This window comes from Azolla caroliniana, unplaced genomic scaffold (genome assembly GCF_043228905.1).
Source record: "Azolla caroliniana isolate FFs.n. ecotype wild unplaced genomic scaffold, voAzoCaro1.0.p SCAF_11, whole genome shotgun sequence".
In the NCBI taxonomy this organism is placed as follows: Eukaryota; Viridiplantae; Streptophyta; class Polypodiopsida; order Salviniales; family Salviniaceae; genus Azolla; species Azolla caroliniana.
Genome location: NW_028230446.1, coordinates 16177818 through 16200823, shown reverse-complemented (window position 1 = coordinate 16200823; position 23006 = coordinate 16177818). Strand labels below are relative to the sequence as shown.

The window sequence follows — 23006 nt, the reverse complement described above, 5'->3', positions numbered from 1 at the left end:
CTAGGTATAAGAAGCACATGCATGCCTATATGACGGTTTTGCTCACATGATCATCTGCCAAACATATTTGTTTGGATTTTATATTGCCACATAGCCTTGCTTGCCATTGGAATGCCAGAGAATATATATTGCGTGGGCTATACATATTTGGGCACTAGGAAGAATGTCAGAATATTGACTCCGGATATGTAGTCTTTAATACCTAACAAAAGATCGTAGGACCCGAACATGTTCTAAGAAACATTGCATGCTTTGAATACTACCTATATCCTTACCTTCCACGAAAAACACGAGTGACCACACAAAAATATTTTAAGAGTGATCCCTAGTGCTGGCCACCATATGCACCTCATAGATGGACGTATGCGAACCTCACAACTCGAATTATGAATTGATGAACAAGTTAATTAATGGGGCCCTAGATGTTGTAAATCCTTCCTTATAGCCCGACTATACATATTGATTTTTATGGAAGACTTAATCATGAAACTCCCAACAATCTACCACGACCAATGTATGGGAGAGAGTTGAGTGCCATACGTATTGTCACTAGACCCAACAGTACATAGGTGGATATATAGTATGAAAAACATATTTAATGCTCCACGTTGTCAAGGCCACCAACGGGTCAAAGATTCTTTTGTCTCACACCATTTGTAGGACTTAATTCTATTAAAGGTGTAAACCCTTGTTTGTGTACAACCACTATTGGCCATGAAGTGTTTGGAAGTTCAACCAAGGGCTCTTAGTAGAACATTAATAATCATCACCCTTAATTCCAAAGAATAATCTTGCCAAGTATTAAAGTTGAAAACACTCAGAGGAAAGGGTTTAGTACCTCCTAACTCCTCATGGTACACTACTATATCAACTTTATCCAACTATGAGTGAGGGAGATTGAGCTAGGGGGAACACTATCTTTGTAGGTGTACTATACAATTATGATATCCTAGACATGTATATTATGGTATCCTAAGGACATAATATTATTGATATGGTATTTGGAATATTGCATTGTGCCATACAAATGGAGAACCAAGACTTTTTTGCATTTCAAACATCTCAAATTGGTACTTCAAAATTGGTACTCCCATTGTGGGTGAGAGACCAATATGTACATATATATTAGCCCAAAAGGGGTAAGGAAAAGAACACAGGGGGGGTATTTTCAGAAATTTCCTAAAATTAAAAAACAATAGGTATTTTGTGATATAAAATTAAATACCAGATTCCTCTTATGTATATACTATAGTCTATATGTATGTATGTTGATGTAAACAGAAAATGAAGCATAATTTGGTATGACCTACAGAATATGATCATGAGACAGACTGCCATTAGACAGATATACAGTAGTCTTTCCATTCATGAACATGAATGAGGTTGCATCATCAAGAAGTGCACAGAGCTGCAAATATGATGATGAGGATGAGGAGGAGGATGAGGATTGATCAGAGAGGAGGGCCTTCCTCCTCCTCACCATCATGGACGCCTAGTAGTGCCCCTTCTGCTGCCATTCCATGAGTGGCAGCAGGGATCTTGGAGGCAATCGTTGCAGCACCGACGTGGAACTTGGCGGCGGCGATGGCGGTGGATTTAGGGTTAGAAGTGATGAGTAAGGAGGCGGCAGGTGCAGGGTCGTGGCGGATCCAGAGCGTGCGGTTGTCAGTGGCATCCATGGAGATGGTGATGGTGTCGCCTGTGCGGAGGGACTTGTGGTCGCGGAACTTGCTCCAGCGGCCCTTGAGGACGTAGGAGCCGTTGGAGAGCCAGAGGCCATGGATGAAGCGCCATGCCCGCCAAGGCTCGCCCTCGTCCCACATGACCACCGGGATGTTCTGCTGGTACCTCGACGGCAGGTTGTGCTTGCCCAGGCAGCCGCGGCTGTCCTTCCTCATCAGCAGCCGGTCCTGCCGCCCCGACACGTCGCTCTCCGTCAGCCTCTTCCTGAACACCGGCCGCAGCACTTTCCTCCGGACCTGCACCGTCACTTCTGAACCTTGCCCAGGCATACCTATGCCCATGCCCATGCCCATGCCCATGCCCATGCCCATGCCCATCCCCATATTCCTATCTATGTTCATAACTATATGCTGATGGCCTCCTGTTGAATGGTGGACGTAATTACCAGGCCATGGCGCATATTGAACCCTACTCATGTCCGCGCTGCCCCCCCTCCCCATATCTCTGCTTTCCGTCCGCTTCATCGTCGCAATATCTTCGTTCGAAGAACTCCTCCCCGCGGCCTTCGCGCCAGACAAGGATCGTGGTGGGTTGCCGCCATGAACCAATTGCTGAGCTTGATTAGCGTTAATGTCCAGCCTTACCACATATTGATCATTCTTGATGCCATTTGTGACTAGTAATTTAGGGATGAGCTGCTGCTGGTCTGACTCATCACTGGCATGCCCATTCATGAGTCTGGCATGCTGCCGCCCATTCATCTGATGATGACGATGAAGATTTACATGATTTGGATGAACATAAGGTTCCACCTTGAATGCCTTGTTAATACTATTGAATCCAGCATTAGAGTAGGGATTCTGCCAGGCTGGCCTCATGATCACAACAACATCATTATCATGATCACGATCATTAGTTCTTGCACTAGAATTGGAGTCCATATTAATATTAGTATTATTATGGGCATTAGTATTAGTATGAGTATTAGTATTAGGATTAAGATTAGGATTAGGATTTCCTGAAGCATGTGCAGAATTAGGAATACGGAGGGTTAGCTTATTATTAATGTCATCGTCCACTTTACCGTCGCGATTCTTGTGGTCATCTTTCAGGGGTGATCCGTGACCGGCCAAACATTCGGGCACCATAGGAAACAAATTCAACGTCTTCTTCTGAAGAATAGACATGATATCTGGCATGTCCTCTCTATGTACCTCGCTCTTCCTAGGAAAATCAATGGATTTATATATATATATATATATATATTGATGAGCTTTTTATACTAACTACATCGCCTTTTTATCTACTTATCATGTATGTATATGGTAGTACATGCTTTCTTTTGCTTGCTTTTTTTTTTTTACAATCGATTTTCCGTCCTGCCTCTTGAGAATAATGTAAAAACAAGTAAACAAAAAAACGCAGAAAAATAGAAGAAAAGAATAAAAACATAACAAGAAAACGTTTCGTTATTTAAGCTCAATTCCTCTTTTTGTATATACTTTGGCCCTAGTTTGGTAAGGTTTGCTTTTTCCCCCCCCCTCTTTTTCTTAGTTGTTTTAAAAAAAAAAAATCCTAACTAATTAATGGACGGATTGCCACGTAAAACTAGCTTTTTTCTTTTGATTCTTCTTCTTTTGCCTTTCGTCCTCCCAATGGATAATGTTGTAGATTTAGAGAGAGAAAAAAAAACACACACAAAACAAAAAAGCATATATGTATGTACATAACCAAGCTAATTCTATTGGGACGCAAATTGTTATCCATCCCTTCCTTTCACATTGTGGATATCATTAACACTCATCCTTATGAAATCCCATACACACTAGGTTAGAGAAAAAGCACTTAATGATTCCCCCTCCTAAGGTACAAGGCCAAGTCGTGTTAGCTACACTTCACATAAAATCTAAATATACCATCATTTTCTTTTAACATTTTGATTGGATTATGCATTATTTAACATCACTCTAGCAACATTTAGCTTGTGCATTCTTTAATGATCAATCTACCAATATATATCCATATACATACATACATATATTAAATGGTTGTTAATGGAGTGCAATTGAGAACCAAGATAGGATAACATAATTATGTGTGCATGTGGAATGGCCCTTAGGCTAGGTCTAGCCTCTTACCTATGCTAAAGAAATTGTAAATGGTTGCATGTCTATTTGTTGGACACCGATCTATTTGTAGGACAAGAAAAAGCCAAACCAACTTATGAAACCGAAAAATTGGAGACAATGATAACTACAAATGATGGTTGATATATTGCAAGAATAACATTATGTAAGATATGCCTTATGAGATGTATAATGATGCGTTAAAAATTAAAATCCAAAGTACCTAAAGATTTCCATCCTAACTTGCCAGCTTTAATCATGCTTAATCATTCTTTTTCTGGGCCTCTTCTTGACCAAAAACCCTTATATCAAAGAATGAGATTGTCTAATATCTAACTAATTGTCCATTTTAGGGCAAATACCCAAAGTTGCAATGTATATGATTGGATTGTTGCATGGAACCATTCAGCATAATAGCATTTGAGGCTAACACATTAACATGACTATTTAACAAAAGTTAAAATCCTTTGGTATTTTTGGAGTTGCCACAATTATGTCTAGCATAAAATTATCCAACTTATTTGGCTATGCAATCAAGATAGAAGATTTTGTCATGTAGATTTTAGTTTGAATTGATTGAACCACCCTCAGTAGTGCATGGATGTTCCATGTTTCTATTAAAATCTTGAAGTTTACATTGGATCTTCTCTAGCACATAACCTCCTTGATCTCTAATTGACACACTCCATGCAAGAGGATACCAAAATGCATACCAATGTAAGTCAAGAAAAAATAAAATTACTAAGCCAATGAATTGTGTATAGCCATAGATTTACCGAATTTTGTATGCTTGCGTGCTCCTAACGAAACATATACAAATGCAACACAATACTTGGAAGTCTTAACAACTCGGCTTATGAGAAGGTGAACTGAAAATGTGTTGTTGAAGTACTTTTGGTTTCCCATGGAACATATTAGATTAAGTCCATATATCATTATAGCTTTGGTTGCAAGAGGGTACTGGCATCCACTCCCCCTCAATCAACATTTTGATTTTAGTAAGGACGTTTTGTTAGCCACACTACTTTGCATCTACATAACATGTTGCCTTTTACATTGCTTGTGGCAATCATAAAGACGCACCAGACTACGTACCACTCTCAGAAAATATTCCAATCCCAAGAAATATTAAACTTTGGAAATGCTACAACATATGCAAGAAGTTGTCCCTTTGCCAAACTTGATGTTGAATCTAACCTTATGCTTCATATACTTAGGCCAATCTTCATGTCAAAATTTATTATAAACTTCATGTATCTTTGCCAATTTTGATGTTGAATCCAACCATTCCCTTAGCCCTGCGTAATGATGATTCTGATCAAATTATTTCCGAGTCAAAGTCCATAACCTTCTTGTAGTTTCGATTCCATGAGCGTATATTTGACAATTTGATACATCACACCCTTCTTGCATGATTGTGTACACGTATGTTTTATTTCAACATCTCCAACCTTCCTTTTGGTCGTCAAATTGTTATCTCGCATTAGTGTTGGGAAGTTTACTCAACCTCTCACCTCACGGTGTCCCATCTTGAGTCGGTTTATTTTGCTTGAGACATTAGCAATTCAACAAGGCACATGTATTGTACAATAAGTGGGTCACTATAAATATATAAAAGCATATGAGTACATCTAGAATCAAAATAGTAGTCTCCCACCTTTAGGTGGTAGTCTTGTAATGCAAGGTTCATCCATTAGCCATGTGGAACAAAGTAGGGAAAAGACATTAGACAAGCAATAATTATGTGCCACCCTAAGCTAGCCATAACCTCTATATATGTATACATTTCGTAACATCCTAAAAAGTCAAGGATAGTGTTATTATTATACTTCACTTTGTCTTCAGATATCCCTTGCTTGATTGTATTAATTATCAATTGCGTGTTTTGTTATTCATGTCCATGTTAATTTTGAGAGCATCTCGATTCTCAACACTAGAGTGAAGTACATGTTGCACTCGCGCTTTACTAAGTTAATCTACTAGGTTACTCCCCTACTATCTAAGGCCCATTTCTTGACATGCTCCACCTGTTAACTCGGTATGTGTTAGGAAGAACAACTCGAGCTACCCTATCAAGTTTGGCCCACAAAGAGATTGATGCATTTAATGTGGTAGATGGTCAAACATTAGGCTTAATAATGTAATACATATTAAAGGGAACCTTACATATAGAGTGGCACATATCTTTTCAACACAATTGACTAGTATTTGTGTTTCCCCACTTATGAGCACATGAGCTATAACTCCCTTAGTGCAAAACCCTACTTATAATCATGTTTCAACATTGTCCTATAATATAATTATTTGTCTTCTCCATCATGTTCTTCATGTTGAATATTTTTCTATGCATTCGTTATTTCCCACTCTAAAATGACATGTATGCTATATGTGGCAAGCTTGAAAAAGCACAAAAAACAGTCGATGATATTTCAGTTCGAGATGTAGATACACAAGATGTATTTGATATTCTTGCAAACAAAGATATTCTCTTGTGGAATGCATCTATTACAAGATATGTTGAGCATGGCTCAACGGAGATTGGTTGTGTAAATGTGGAGCAATAATTGAAGCTTGAGCACTGTTTGAAAATTTATTGCTAGTGGAAAGAAAAGGGTGATCCTCGGGATGTTCGTGAAAGTAATGCCAATAGGAAGGATCAAGGTTTTCATTTCCAACAAGGAGTGGATGTGGCAGAACAACGTAATTTGAAGAATGTTCTGCATGTTATGGGTCTCCGAAGTTGTGTGAGCATACAAGTGGTTCATTGTCTTAATGCATATGGGGTAGTTTTAGAATCACAACCCAAGCAAGATAATGGAGGGAATGTAGAACCAGGTTGGAAGCTTGGATACAAGACGTTGTGAAGCAATGGTTGAAGCTTCGATTGGACCTACGGTTTTAATACATGGCGCAACTTTTGATGATAGCATGCATGTTGGAGTGATCATGAAAAATCATAGTACAACAAAAGAAACAATACAAGTTGCAAAATCTTCTAGAGTGTATCAAGTCATTCTCACACATTTCAGTCAATGTAACCCAAAAATTCCTATTTTCAGTGACAACTATACAAGCCATGTTTGCATTGCATTCGATATGATGAGTGTAAACTTGGTGGATTTGTCGTTACTACCAAGGTTAATACACTTTTCAAAGATGAAATGTTACTGGATGATGATATAGAAATGGTAGCTTGAAATAAAAGCAACCTGGGGTTGAAGCAAATAGAAGGATATTAAAATGATCCAAGAAAAGGTGTTCATATGACCAGATTGAATGACTCCTTTAGAAGAAGACTTGCAAATTCTTTTATAATGAAGGCAAGTTGAAGGTCTCCATTTATCTCACATGATTCGAGGAGATGTGGTACAATGGCTTGCCATGTTATTGGGATATATTGAGTAGGATAAGAATGGGGATGCGATACAACTCTATCCTTGAATGCATGTGCAAGGTCTCTAATTATTATGATGACATTTTCTGGTATGTTGAAAGCAGGTGGCAACATAGGAGAACGGGTAGTCATACTGAAATCAAATTAGATGTTGGCTAGCCATTGGGATAGTCCTTTTTTCTCTTCTTTTCCATCTATTTTGTAGTTTGTACTAGGTTTTTTGAAAACTAATGGAAGGATATTTTGTTTTGGAAAAAAAAAATCAACATGGTTTGAAAGCAAAGGTAATTTGACAATAATTGTGATGGGGAACAAGAAAATAATGGCGATGGCAACATACCAACCTTGTCACTCCAGCACACCACTTTTGGCTAAAAACCGGAGCCACAACCTGCTCTACCCCACCAATGGGAGAACATAACAAAGGAAAGATAGGAAAGAAAGAGACACATAAAGGAAAGGAAGACACAGAATATGATACTTTGATTATGAGAAGAGGGAGAGTTCAACGTCACAAACAATTGCATTTTATAAGCTTTTGACATATGACCATTATCCAAGTCATGATGAGACGAAAAGACAGAAACATGTGCATTCATTAGCTAAGGACTTCCTTTAATGAACTAGACATCTAAAGGCAACCACTCTAAAATTACAAGTTACATGTAGTTTTCCACCTTATAAAGGCTAATGCATGATCACCGAATGCATTAGCCTCCTCCCTATGGGCATTGGGTCCTAGGACTAAAAGCTTTCAATATGTAAAAGTGTATGTAAACATAATTTTCTAGGGCTTTCTTCACTTGGCATTTTTTACGTCAAAGCTCTCCCCCCCCCCTCTCCAATAAGCTTATACGTTTTTAGGAATTATAATTGTGATTAACCCTATAAATCAAAAGTAACGCCTTGTGTGGTCCATTGAAGACTTTTCTTAATTAGGTTTAATGTCGAGTGCAAGGTGAGAGCGTTGGTTTAAGGACGGGATTATTGCACCTGTTTCACCCCTTATTTTACTGGAGAATTGGTGTAGTTCTTCACCTTTGGGCATTGATTCTTCACCTGTTTTGAGTCTTCATAGATATTTTTCCACCTACCTAACTTGCTGAAGACACTGCTGAAATCCCTCATATTCCACAACCAGCTCCTTCCATTTAGCATGCCTAGGCTCAATTAGCTACCCAAAAGCCAATGTTTCTTTCAATGCCCTTCAAAACATTTGGTCTGAAGTGCAAACCTCTATAGCTTTGATAACAATTAAAGTTTTGTGCTTAATAATATATACAATTCAAGAACACAAAGAGACAATTGAAAAGACAGATTTTATTATCAATAGGGCACGAGCGTGCAATTACAACAGACAATTAATACAATGAGATTGATAATACTCATGGCCACGGCCTCCGATGCAAGCAAATACAAATAAAACTTAGTGAAGAAATAACCATGGACCCTGCAGGCTCTAAGGTTCACATAATACATTAGGGTGCTAACTCTAGTTACCCATCTATTGCATTAAGTCTGAACACTATCTCCACTAAGCACACTTCACTGAGTAGTTGACACATTCTCCCACTAAGTATTTCCATGTCTATAAATCAATGTGTTCATATACAACTTTCCAGGTACTATTTCATAGGCAGTATTTGCCAATAGTAGCATCTCACCCATCCTTAGGACTCAGTTTGTTATTTGCCTGTGGTTACCATGAGTCAGTAAGACATGAGTATATATGTAGTCGAAACAATACCATGAGTCAGTTAGACATCCCTCTGTGCCAAAATGTGCAATGCCCTGGTCGACAGGGCATGTCCATGCATTCTGGATGAGCACTCAGGGACCCACTTATGTGTTCTTGCTTCCATGAACCATTGTCTTTCTCGTGGGAACACAAGTGTCAGGAGTAGAGGGCAGCAGGTTCTTCTGCACTCATTTATTCTGACCACTTTTACCACCTTCTCCATTATTTTCCATTTTAGGTTCACAAACTGATTACAACCTTCTTAAAGCATATATGATCTGTAGAAGACCATGGTCTTCATAAAAACCACTGATGTTGTAAACGTAGTGTAGTTGAGGTGTGAGCTGATATGATGATTCCTTCAGCTGAATTCACATTGTTGCCATACAGAGTAGGTGCCATTATGAAAATGAGACATTTATCGAGTTAACTCGCGAGACTGGATCTCTGGAAATATCAAAAGCCTTTGCCAATTGCTTATTAAGTACTCAAGAGTCACAATGTTCCCACATCAGGAAAACTGTATTACTCAATGCATATCTAGTTTTCATGATGAGTCCACACTTAAAGAAGTGCTGATATAAGACTAAGCAGTAGCTTTATACATGTCAGAACAACCTGGAATTTTCCAACCAAACCCTCCAAAGAGACAAGTGGAGTATTATCAACAAAATCAGGATCAGAAATGTCCCACAGAAAACTTGGTTTCTGGCTGCCATCCTACTGCCTTCTCAAATGTCACATTATGCTACATGCATATACTACTAGAGGTTTCATGAGCCTAGTATCCATTCTTTTGACTGTTCTTGGATGGCTCTGAATTGCATCTCTGCAGGCGGATAAGTGCCCTGCGGCCATGTGACGTGGCAGAGCGTGATCGAATAAACTCCACCTCGCCTTCTTTCAGTAGTCGTAACAATTGGCTTGTTCCATCCAATGACAGCCTGCTGACTCCGAAAGCCCCTTTCAACACCTTCTCACAATCATCTAATCCCATATCGTCATTCAGATTATAGCCCACCAGAATAAGTGTGTTAAACGAACTTGAAGGAGAAATGTGGGTTTTGGGCTTGCACCCACTGTAATCAGCAGAGCACGGATTATTTCTTTCATTCAAGCTGTCTTCGGTGGCCAATCCAGCTCTCCTGGATTTAGACTGGCTTCTTTTCAAATCAGATGGTATATGCAGTGCACATCTTTGCTTCTCGGCGTGATTCATTTGAGTTCTCTCAACTCCGACATAAGCATCATTTCCATTACATCCATTATCTGTACCGGGACACATGGGAACCACATTGGGTTGACTTCCTTCCAGTTCCAAAGAATGCACAATGGGGAAGGTGACCCCTGCATCAGTTTCCTTGTTGAAACTATCCTGTAAAGAAGCAGTATTAGCACCTTTGTTTGATTGCTTGACGGCACTACCATCTAAAGGTGCACTATTATCTACAGACATGACATCTGATGATAAAGTTTGGATGAGTGGTGCAGGAGAGTCTTCAAGCTCCTGTATGGGCCTGGCTGGCAGCTCCCCGTTGCTACTACGCTTATTCTTCTTATCAGGAATATGCCTACCATCAGCCCTAAACCTTTGGCCATCGCTCAGCAACCATGTCTCTGGGACAACTTCCAGAGAGACCTTCAAATTCTGTCCATTGCTACTGGTTCCGGACTGTAGGAGAGATGGCAGCTGGTCATATGTAGATTTGGTGTGTTTCACAACTCCATTCTGGTTTATTATGGGACGCTGTTGATCATCAAGAGCAGCTGCAACATCCCCATCCACTTGTGGCCCATGCTGTGCTGTTGCACATTGGGCCCTGTCAAAGTGAGACTCCAAAACTGTATCCTTACACTTTTGCATTTTCATATCTCTACCAACACCATCATCCTGGTGAGATGATGAAGCACTAGCCCCCACCTTAACATGCATCTGATTCCTGCGGAAAGGCATCGTCCATATGCTCCGAGGTTTATGATCTTGGCACTGAATACTAGCACCTGATGCACCAAATGGCCAGAGCAATTTGGATGTCATTAGAATGTGACGATTTTACAGGAAAAGACAAATAAAGAGGAAAAAAAAAACCTCACCTAAGTCATGAGCTGCAGCAGCTTCATAGGGAGCAGCAGCTTTGGTGATGTTTGACTCCTTCCGAGAGCTGCCAAAAATCAGGGAACCCCATTTTGAATATCCTGATGATTTCGTTAATGATGGAGCAGAAGCAGAAGCAGAAGATGCAGAAGAGGGAGGAGGAAGAGCAGCAGGGCTTGCGAAGGATGGAGAAGCCCCTGATGCGCATGGATATATCGATCCACCAGAAGCCATACTACTACCACTAGATATATTTGTTGTGATTGCGCTGCAGCAGCCATGGTCTCCCCCAGCTGACGGGAAACCCTGATCTTTGCTCTTTGAGATGCTGCATGAGGACTTCACTTGGCCCATGCAGGAGACTTTGGGGGAGGTGGGCTCTTCTGATTCAATGGCGACCAGAGCCCCTCCTGTGAGCCCTCTCATCCCCTGTTGCTGCTGTAAAGTATTGGAGAAAATGGAAAGCGTCCTAGGAGTTGTTCCTCCCTTCTTAGTCTTCATCTTCTTCGAACCCATTTGGGCGTGAGACTGCACCCCCTTAGCTGGATCCCGCGCTGGGCTACTCAGCAATGGCGAAGAGACGGGCGCGAACCAGACCAGCTTATCGCTAGGTGCGGCAGGAATTGAGAGCTTATGCTGAGACCTCCTGGGAGCGGTAGTAGTCCCAAGGCCCGGCCGGCTGATCATCGACGGCTGACCTACATGATGGGCAGTCGAGGTACAGTCATGGGGATCCTGAGAGAGAGAAGAAGAAGGCCGAAGGAGAAGCGGTCTACTGGTAGGGGGGCGAGGATGCGGCTTCTCTTCTGCAGCCATCAATGGGAGGTGGGAGGTGAGAGTGAAGAGTGAAGAGTGGCTCGGAAAGCTCAGATCAGAGGAGGAGGAGGAGGAGGAGGAGGGAAGGAATTCGATGAGAATGGGGAAGGGGAAGGGAATTAATCTGATAGGGTTTCAGGGGTACGATGATGATGATGATGATGAAGAAGAAGAAGAAGAAGAAGAAGAAGAAGGGCTCAGGAAGAATGAGGGTATGAGCTGCCATAGCCATCTCTGTGCCTCTGTTTCTCTGTGTGTGTGTCTCTCTCTCTGCTCAGTGGAGTCGAAGAAAGGCTCCATCCATCCATCCATCCATCCAGCTGCGCTTTCCTTCAATGGCCTCCCTTCTCTCGGATCCACGTCCGCATCGCCATCATTGTGGTCCCCCACCCCCATCTCCATCTCCATCTCCACCTCCACCTCCACCTCCACCATGCCCACTTTTTCAAAATGCCTCCTCTCCTGCCTTCCTTCTTCCCATCGCTGCTGCTCCTGCACACTTCCCTTTTCTGAGGGAGGGGTGGGGGAGTCAGAGGTCAGGGGTCAGGAGTCACAGTAGCCATGGCCATGGAAACAATTCCTTCCATCTCTCTCTCTATCTCTCTCTCTGTGCAGGCTGTTGTCTCTGTGTGTGTGTGTGTGTGTGTGTGTGTACACTACTACTGTACACACACACCTTCCTTCATAATGATCCTCATGATTGACAAGATCTTCCTTTCACAACTGGTGGATGGATGGATCTGCACAGTATGAAAACATACGTATCATACTTTTTGCATTCGCGTATGGAAAACACCATCGAAGAATGGTAAATACCATATTTTTGGATAACTATTTATTATGAGGTAGGTAAATAAACCTAAATAAAAGAAATAAAAGAAATAAAAAAACTTTAAAAAAAGGGGAAAAAACAAAAAAACACACACACACGAATGTTTGAATAACATTCGCATTCTTTTCCCAACGTACGAAAACGAATGTTATGCTAGACGAACACGAATTTTACGTACTATGGATGGATGTGCTGCATAGTCTCTCATGGATTCGATCGCGTGTCCATGGTTGTTGGTCTGCCAATTCGGCAACACACATTGTGTCCATATGGTAGCGATCACTCTAGAATGCGATCTCCGTAATCCAGCCATCGTAACCCATACATGCATACATACACACCAATGCTACTACTCGTCGACCATCCCAACTCACGCTTTCACACAAAACAAATCGCTTGCTAAGGAAGGAATTGTTGTTGTTGTTGTTGTTGTTACGAGCGTTTGAATTTTTAGTCATGGACAATTTTGCCTTCTTCCTTAGGGTCAAAATGTGAGGTCCACACCCATACCCGTATGATGGATAGATGGATGGATGGCCACATTGACGAGTAGGCATACATCGTCCAATCGTGGAACCCCCCCCCTCATCGTCTCATGAGAGATTGATTGGGCAATAAATGGAAGGGGTCGTAAATCAGTAGTGCGTGTGGGAGTGTGGCATACAGAAGGTCTTTTTAAGCCATGGTAAAAAAAAGTGAAATAAATGGAATAGAAAGATGTCTACTCTTAACAGACTTTCATAAATAGCTATCAAATTTGGATTGCTCAAAGAAAACATGTGTATATTAACCGTTTTCCAATATTTATCCCACTTGTGGCCTTATCTCACACCAACAAACTTGAACTTCTTATCACATTATCAATGTGCACACGCACACACATGGGCACATTACCAATCACTAATAAACTAACTGATTTCGTAGAAATTTGTTCATTAAGCTTCCTTCATTTGCCGTTGAATCAAACTGAATTGCCCAAAGTCATCGATAATATGAATAATATATGTATATGTGTGAAATAGCCATAAATTCTGAAATGATACCGTTCGCTCAACTAAACTCGATCTTCATATCATTCGATGGGAAACCCAAATTTATAATTGCCCAATGAGCCCCTTAACTTAGTTCTCACGATTTTGCTTTAAGCGTTTGATAATAATTATACTTTATTTCTGAATTGACAACCAAAGATCATGAGCTATAAATACATGCTCTTTTAGAAAAGTAAGGAAGCACTTCCTCAGATAGAGAAATTTGGGTCACATGTAATTATTGGTAGGTGACAAGTTCGAATATGATAAAATACTCTGATCATGCATATTACTTTTATTAAATATATTATCTTCAATGACTAAAGAGGCACATATCATATGCATGATGAGTTTGCAGAAGTCCATGCATGGGCAATGAAACAACAAACTTGTTGTGATTCGAGCATTGACAAATTACACTATGTCATGCAAGTAGCATTATATTTTAAATATTAAGTTGTTTGAATGTAAATAAATAAATGAACATGTATGTATGTAGGTTTTTATAGCCTAAGCAAGCACATTTCTTCACAACAACATATATGTTGCTATTTTCATGCCCTCAAAGAGAAATTTCTGAATCTTCACACCAATGTTGGTGAGAAGAGGGCGAGGAATTCTCTTTCGAACTACGCAGACCAAATGAGAGCAACAAGAAGCACGCATTTGAAATACTCCCAATGCAAATCATTACTAGATAGCTTTTCCAATAAGTTCTTTAATCATTTGATAGGACTTTGCCTTTTCACATTTGTGTGGATGCTTATTAGCACAACATTGACACCCATTTTATTTGTCAGAATTCCTTTACATGATGTTTCAACATGTTTATTCAAACTTGTTATTGAGTTAGAAGGGCTCAATATGTCTCTCCGGAATATATCATACTATCTTCTAAGACCCCAACATCATATTTTACCATCACACCAAAACCTCGTCATTCAATTTATTAACTCGCAATGTTCAAATGGCGTGCATATTAAATTTTATTTACTAGTGGAATTTGATGTTCTAGCATGCATTAAACTAAGAAGGTTGGGTCAACATTATTGGCTTGTGGTAGTTGAACGCCCTCGCCTCCCCTTGCATTTTTTGCCTTGAATAGGTTTGGGAGTCAAAGTAACGCACTTTGATGCAAAGCACTCCATTTGATCATATTTGGGTTGCCTTCCGCGCATTGTTGAATTTGGTCCACTCATTACATGCACTCCTCTAACAAACATAATGGCCAGTCTTGGTTGCACTATTCATTGATAAAATTCTTGAGACCAAAAGTGGATACTCAAATCCACACATACAATGTAAAAAAGTTTCTCTTTCGGTCCCATAAGTTGTATTTGACCTTCGAGGGCGATAACAAAATCTATGAATTTCCTTCTCAAGTTTTCTAGAGTGATATGCTCTTTGCATGATAATGTTGTTTGCTTAAGGCATGGATACTACGGGTCAAACTAATGATCAGCAATAAAATAAGATATTAAGGAAAATAATGGAGTAAGTGTGCTTAACCACACTGAAGTTTGACTCCCTTGTGCAAAGGACGTGAGACAAACTTAAAAATACCATTGATATACAATATTACCTCATGTTAAACCTTGGTAGTTGAATAATGGATCTAAAGAAGATAGTTTAGCCTCACCAATAGAGTCTTGACAACATCTCCAAATGTTGTAATGAAGAGGGTAGTTAGTCCCTTTTATATTGTCCCAAGGCCAAAGACTCCAAAACCACCATATAGTCCCGCATGTTATAGGTCCTTAGATCAAAAGTATATATGGTCAATTGGAAATATCAAAAGGATTGCATGAAAGAAAATACAAATATGGACATATATAGGGTGATAATGTTATTGGTGTCATATAAAAAAACTCTATTCCCGAAATGTATCGAAGCATGTATACACCAATGTTTTTCTCAAACCAATCTATCGTAGACATTCTTATCAATATTCTTGGCGTCTTCAGTATAAATTTATAACAAGCTAATAAGTAAATGACAAGTTTTGCAATGACATTATGGTGACGACACCTTTGATGCCCATTATCAACAACCATGCTTAATAAAACTCATTGAACCACACAAGAAGGTCATCATTTGCAAAACAAAAGCAAAGCTTACAGAAGAATGCAAGAACAAGCATGAACAATAGGTTTTTGGGAAATTGACATTCAAGTACACGAATTTGTTGTTGAGGCTCGTGGAGTAGCCCTGAAATTCATAATAGTCAACAAACCTAACCACACACACATACATGATTACTAGTTTTAGTTCTTCAAGTCTAACGATGGATTTGATAGCTTGTTACTAAATAAGTTGAAATGCCAATTGGATAGACTAGCCTAGTGCGAGCCCTCCAACGCCAATTATATAAAAGGAGATAATTTTTGCATCCATTCTTCATTAGCATTTGATAAACTTCCATCAATGTGGAAACCTAAGTACAATCCTTTAACATAAAAGGTTTTATAATAATGTGTGGAATCATTATGAGTTAGTTGAAAAGTTATAGTGTGTTGTGTCTTCTGTAACTAACTTAGTGTAAGAGAGTGAGAGTGAGTAACTTCTCTATAGCTGTCTGCTTAGACAAAGAAGAACTCAAGGTTAGTGCCTTGTAGGTTCTTATTGTATTCCTCTTATTGATAGTGAGATAGTTCGGAGTCTGTGGGCTCCCGTGGTTTTTCCCATTTCCGGTTTTCCACGTAAACATATTGTGTTTTGGTACTCTTGTTTTCTATTTGTTTGTGCACCATCATTCTCGAGCTTTACACCCGCATACGCACACATATTAACCGGTTGTGGCTGGCCAATTCTCTTCAGCAAGTAGGTAGACTTCTAGAGTAGTCATCTTCTATATGGTTCATGTGAAACTCCAATCGATGCAGACCATGTTGTCAATATCCGCAACTCAATGTGAGTCAAACATTTGCCCTTGCTTCGAGCATATCATTTACCATTGTTCATCATACATCAAATGACCGATGAATTCTGTAGGCTTTAGAATTTGGTCCCCATGCAATACTTTTCCTTAATATCATCAGAATACCCTTTTTCTTATTTTCTGGAATACCCACCCCTCTTTACAAATTCCTTCTTCCTTCATTGTCTGGACTCTGTCTGTTGTAACTTGTAATATTCTCTGCCTCTGCCTCTGCCTCTGTCTCTCTATGACCAGAAGATCCCTCTCTTTATGATAGTCACAGGTGGAGGCATCACCAAGCTGAGGGAGCAGCCCCAGCGTGCCCTTTCACTCTATGGAAAGATGCTGCAATCAGAGAAGGATATTATGGATCCCTTTACGTTCGCTGCACTCTTGAAGTCGTGTGCTCAGCTGAAAGACTTGGCGAGAGGCAGTGAGATACATTGTTACATCTGTAGGAAAGGATCATTGTTGGAGTCGGATGATGTGTTCCTTGCATCTGCTCTTGTGGATATGTATTCCAAGTGTGGTTCCGTTTCCAAAGCACGCGAAGTCTTCAATGGCCTCTCCGTGACCCTCCGCAATGTTGTCTCCTGGACTGCATTGATAGCAGCCTACACTGAAAGTGGGTGTAGTGAGGAAGCATTCCATTGCTTATCTGGCATGCAGAGAGACGGTGTCTCACCTGATCATGTCACATATGTTTGTGTCCTCAAGGCTTGTGGCATGATGGAAGGATCCGGAGGATCAGCCAAAGCTCAAGAGCTGCATGCGGACATCACCAAGAAAGGATTGGAATCCCATCTTGTGGTTGGTAGCAGTCTTGTTCATGCGTATGCCAAATGTGGCTGCCTTTCTCAGGCACAGGATGTGTTTGATACCATTCCGACACGAAATCATGTCTTGTGGACTGCATTGATTGTAGGATATAGTGAAAAAGGGCATTTTGAAGAGGCAGTCGATGGCTTCAAACAAATGCAAGGAGAAGGCATCTGTGAAGATGCTGCTATGTTTGTGTGCATCTTGAAAGCATGTGGAGGCCTAGCTGCCACAGAACAGGCCCAAGAATTACATGTGCAGGTGATGAAGAAAGGGATGGAAACTGACACTATGGTTGCAAATACATTGGTAGATGTGTATGTGAAGTGCAACTTGCTTCCAGAAGCTATTCAAGTGTTCAGAAATATTCAAGTCCGAACCATAATCTCATGGAATGCCATCATTGGAGGATATCTTGAACACGGGTATGTTGTGGATGCCCTTCGATGTTTCAAACAAATGCGATATGGAGTCGTCCCTCCAGATGTTTTAACATTTGCTTTCAGCTTAAAAGCATATGGAGGCATCGTAGGAGCCATCAAAGAGGGGCAGGACATACACACTGAAATCTGCTGGAAAGGACTTGAAAGTGATACTTTTCTTGGAAATGTATTGGTGGATATGTATGGTAAGGCTGGCTATGTTACCGAGGCACACCAAGTATTTGGGTGTCTTCTGACTCGCGATGTGGTTTCTTGGACTTCTCTAATCATGGCCTATTCCAAACAAGGGAATCACTTGAAATGCCTTGAATGTTTTCACCAAATGCATGGTGACGGTGTTTCTCCTGATATAGTCACATATGTATGCTGTGCGAAAGCCTGTGGGAGTATAGGATGTATAGCGAAGAGCGAGGAAATACATGCTGAGATTGTAGAAAAGAGGTTAGAGAAAGATATCATCATTGGAAGTAGCTTAATTGACATGTATGCCAGGTCTGGCTTGGTTACTAAAGCACAAGAAGTGTTTGACAAGCTTCAAGTGAGAAGTGCAGTCTCCTGGAATGCATTGATCGCAGGGTATGCCCAACTTGGAGAGAGTGAACAAGCAATTCAAATGGTCGACAGAATGATTAAAGAAAATATACGACCAAATGTGGTCACCTTCGGCGCTATTCTCAATGCATGTAGTTACACAGGCCATATAGATGAAGGGCATCACTACCTTGAATTCATGAGCAAAGTCTGTAATATTGTTCCAACTCTCGAGCACCTCAACTGTATGGTGGACCTGCTTGGCCGAGGAGGGCATATTGACAGGGCATTAGTATTCATTGGAAATATGCCTTTTCATCCTGGTGCTGTCTTATGGCATAGTCTATTGGGAGCATGCCAAAAGTGGGGCAATGTCAATCTAGGAAAAGAAGTCTTCAAATATGCCATGGAAATAGATGAAACAGACAAAGCAACTTACATCAGTATGCTTAATATGTATATATAACATTGATGTTTGATATACATCTATATTATCAATCAGCAGTCTCTTTGAGGAGGTCAAGATGGAATCCAAGATGTTACAGGAGTTGATTTATATTATATTGATGTGAAGTGATTTAAGTAAGAGCGCAGTGGTTCTTTTTACAGGACAAATATGCCCAAACAATGCATATGGCACCTCCCCTATGATTCAAGATGGACAACTTTTTCAAATGTGTCATTGAGGTCAGCTGATGTTCTGTTTTCGATTAACACTTTTACAAAGCTTGTGACAGTAGTGAAAGAAAATTCTGTGTTGGGAAATCTGCATTCGGGCTGCCCAATTTTTAATTTAGAACGTGAGAAGGGAAGAACATTTTTCTTAAAAGTAACTTAAATATCTGGGTCGCAGGCAAGATACTTCGATAGATGGTGCATTTTGGCTCTTCTACAGCAACTGGTGAGCATATTCATAGGTTTGTCTGTTGGTCTCTCTTAAGTTATTATCCAAATATGTATCATACCTAGATGTAAGCTACATTTTGTGATAACCCATGCACTTAAGTTCAAATCTCATCAGTTTTGTTTCTGTTGCGGAATGTAGGCACAAACACATGAACTTAAGGTCTCAGCTGAACAACCCTGCAAATCGAGCTACACCTGTCTGGGCAGGCATTCATCTTGTTTTTTCTGTGGATATGTTATGTTATTATAAAGCACGAAGACACACAAGGCTTGGCATAAAGACTAAGGTGGTGCATAGCCGAATAAGAAGCAGACATTTCTTTAGGTGTGCGAAAAGATTATCATAACAAGATGCCTTTCAATCAACCAACATACATGATTACTAATACCAAGCTAAACATAAAAGATCATTGCAAGTCCCCCAATCATGCCATAAACTCCAATACTGAAGCAATTCAAAGATAGAATGGAAATGATGAGGAACCATCAATCTATTGCTCGTTCAAATACCTGCCGAAATGGAGATACATTTACACCTCTCATTGTGGTTCATTCAACTGAAATAAATGTCCATGTGTAGAGAAACTAAACAAGGGGGAAATCAATGAATTGTATCCTTAGATCCTAATGGAAAAGTTGCATGGTCCTTTGGAAATGTTTTGGTTCTGCACTTCAGTCAGCAGGAATAGGTTTGCTACTATTACTCTCACTCTGAGTACACAATTTTCACTTAGAAAGGAAGGCAAAATGCTGTTCTGCACCAACACTTCTGATGCCTGGTGACTGAATTTCAGAAGCAAAACGTTTCTTGTCCAATAGAAACGAAAGGTGCTTAGAAATGCGGAATCTATAGGAATGCCACCTCGTCAAGCATCCAAAACTGCTAAGAAATCAACCGACATTTGTATTGGTCTCTGACAAAGGCTGAGTCTGAAAATAGCCAATCTGCCTATGGTACCTCTGAATTACAGTGGGGAATTACTTCCACCCCTTGTAATGGGCTCTGAATAAACAAGCAATTATATCTTCGCCCAATTCTATGAAATGCCATCAACTTCCTTGGGAATGAACCACATCCTGAATAGTTGTAAGACCCAATCAAGCCATTTGATTAAATTGAGTTTAGATGTTGTCCTTACCATAGCCCAAGGTGAGGGTTGTTACACTTGCGTGTTCCTCTAGTAGCTTTGATGTGAACCATTTTCCCTATACATGGGCACTTTTTACTCTAGTGCTGGCTAGAGGTTTTTTCCCCATGTTACCACATACATGAGTCACTCATATGTGGTGGTACTTAGTACTTAGGGATATATATTTCAGCTCCTATTTTTTTTAGGAACATTCATCAATAGAGAGCTATTCCAGCCATTGCCTTCCTTGTGTGAGTGCTTCTTTCTTTGAGCTTCTTGTGTGTTTCCCACTCTTCCTCACATACCCAACAGTGGTATCAGAGCCAAGTTCTTCATCCTCTCCATCTTCGGTTGTCCGCATCGCGGTGTCGCGGCGCGCGCGCACTTTTCATTGTGCAAATCAACTTCCGAATATAGAGAAGTGTATTTCAGCACTTGGAGCGCATTTTCAGCAGGTACCCTGCTGTTTTACCCCCATTTCGAAGCCGTTCGTGTAGTCGAAATCGTCATCCCAGTGATAGTTTGTGAGCTGCATTTTCAGCACTCATTTCCGATTCGTTGAGGTAATATTTTACCACTTTCTTGTTCTTTGGTAAAATGGCAAACAATGGTGATTTGTTTGGCATGCTTCAAGCTGAAGATAAGCTTGATGGGACAAACTATCCAATGTGGTCCTACATGATGAAACACGTTCTTGTTGCCAAACAACTATGGAACATAGTGGTAGATGTAGATCGACGCCCCGTCGGTCCTACTACTTCACAGTCTACTATCACAGATACAGGTTCATCTTCGAGCACAGTGACTTCATCTACTCCACCAACACAAGAGCAACTTAGATGGGATGGAAAAGATGCTCAAGCTCATGCATTGATTGCACTTTCTGTGAAGCGTCATATAGTTCCACATATTCGGTCATGCTCTACATCCAAACAAGCATGGGACACTCTTGCTTCGTTGTATGCCGTGCGTAACGAAGCACGTGTTGCATATTTGAGAAAGCAACTTGAGGATGTATATATGGCTGAAAATGAGTCGATAGATGTGTATGTGACACGCATTAAAGATTTGAAAGAGCAATTGGCAAACATTGATGAGATCATTTCGAATACATCACTTGTCTCTACGTTGTTGAAAGGATTACCCGAATCTTTTCAAAGCTTTGCTACTACTATTCGTTTGGTTGCAAAAGGGAATACGGATATGTACGCATTTGATGAGGTTGTGTCTCTTCTTTTGCAAGAAGAACAATCTAGAGTGAATAGAAGTGGTTTGATAGAGGGAACACAAGCACTTGCTATCTCACAAAAAGGAAAAGGCAAGCATGGTTCAGCTTTTGGTTCTTCAAAACCAAAGCCTCAACCTCCCTCTTTCACTTATTCCTCTAATGATGGTGATTTGCAAAAGAAGAAAAGATGCAAATATTGTCGAAAGGTTGGCCATACGATTGAAGAATGTAGAAAGCTTGTTAAGCGCAATGAGAAGAAGAAGGAATCCGGCATGACCATTTCTGAAAATGTTTCAAGTGCAAAGAGTGATGAGGCCAACATGGCTCAAGATTATTGGGCATGTGTTGTTACATATCATTATGATGCATCATTGCACTCTAAATGTATGGTTGTAAGTGAGATTGATTCGGATTGGTTCTTTGATAGTGGTGCTTCAAAGCACATTACTTCATGCAAAAGTTTTTTTGCATCCTTGAAAGATGCACCCAAAGGTGGACATGTGGTGTGTGCAAACAATGCCTCTTATCCTATCATTGGAGTAGGAGAAATTGAGCTTTCGGCTGCAAATGGAGGTGTTGTCATCTTAAAGAATGTATTGTATGTGCCCGGTATCAAGAAGAACTTAATTTCGGTTCCTTTGATTGCCAAAGCCGGACTTCATGTACATTTTGTTGATGATAAGTGCATGGTTCACGATTATAGCAATGGTGATGTTATCGTGATGTCCGGTACATTATGCAATGGCTTGTACCGTTTAGATACATACAAGAGGGCTTCTCTAAATGCCTTGGCCGTACATACTTCTTCCATGGCTGAAATGGAGCTTTGGCATGCTCGTTTTGGTCACTTGAACTTCAATAGTTTGCTTCACTTGCAAAAGAAGGATATGGTTATTGGGTTGCCTACACTTGAGTCCATTGAAAAACATGCATGTGAAGGTTGCATTCTTGGAAAAATGCATCGTGCTTCTTTTCCAAAAGATAGTCATACACACACTACAAGAAAATTACAACTTGTTCATAGTGATGTGTGTGGTCCTGTAAAGACTCCATCTTTTGGAAAGCATGTATATTTTGTTACCTTCATTGATGATGCTACTCGTCATACATGGGTGTATCCTATGAAAGCAAAGAATGAAGTCTTTTCTTGCTTCAAATCATTTTTAGCTATGGCTGAAATTTTTTCCGCAAATAAGCTCTTGACTCTACGCACGGATCGTGGTGGCGAATATATGTCACATGAGTTTAATGCTTTTCTTTGTGAAAGAGGTATTTTACATCAATGTACGGTGCCATATACACCTCAACAAAATGGTG

At 40.3% G+C, this 23006-nt stretch overlaps 2 protein-coding genes across 3 annotated transcripts; one reads left to right on the top strand and one right to left on the bottom strand.

The window, feature by feature from the left end:
• Window positions 1-8503: 8503 nt before the first annotated feature.
• Window positions 8504-11928, bottom strand: LOC147858047 (syringolide-induced protein). Of its 2 annotated transcripts, XM_087327483.1 has the most exons (3): window positions 11036-11922; window positions 10706-10942; window positions 8504-10654 (listed from the first exon to the last, which is right to left on the bottom strand). In XM_087327483.1, exons 1-3 carry the CDS (start codon window positions 11850-11852, stop codon window positions 9723-9725), a joined length of 1986 nt encoding a protein of 661 aa, XP_087183609.1. In that variant the 5' UTR covers window positions 11853-11922; the 3' UTR covers window positions 8504-9722. The 2 variants fall into 2 exon arrangements, with proteins under 2 accessions (XP_087183609.1, XP_087183608.1); XM_087327482.1 differs by having other exon boundaries at window positions 8504-10942; window positions 11036-11928.
• Window positions 11929-16859: 4931 nt separating this feature from the next.
• Window positions 16860-20092, top strand: LOC147858046 (pentatricopeptide repeat-containing protein At3g02330, mitochondrial-like). Its single transcript, XM_087327644.1, has 2 exons — window positions 16860-19326; window positions 19471-20092. The coding sequence occupies exon 1, from the start codon at window positions 16903-16905 to the stop codon at window positions 18889-18891; it is 1989 nt and encodes a 662-aa protein (XP_087183770.1). The 5' UTR covers window positions 16860-16902; the 3' UTR covers window positions 18892-19326; window positions 19471-20092.
• Window positions 20093-23006: the final 2914 nt, after the last annotated feature.

Coding starts and splice junctions, on each gene's coding strand:
- LOC147858047 (XM_087327482.1), bottom strand. CDS start 11,852: ATGGCTGCAGAAGAGAAGCCGCATCCTCGCCCCCCTACCAGTAGACCG. Junction 10,943..11,035: donor TGCTGCAGCTCATGACTTAG/GTGAGGTTTTTT, acceptor TTGGTGCATCAG/GTGCTAGTATTCAGTGCCAA.
- LOC147858046 (XM_087327644.1), top strand. CDS start 16,903: ATGATAGTCACAGGTGGAGGCATCACCAAGCTGAGGGAGCAGCCCCAG.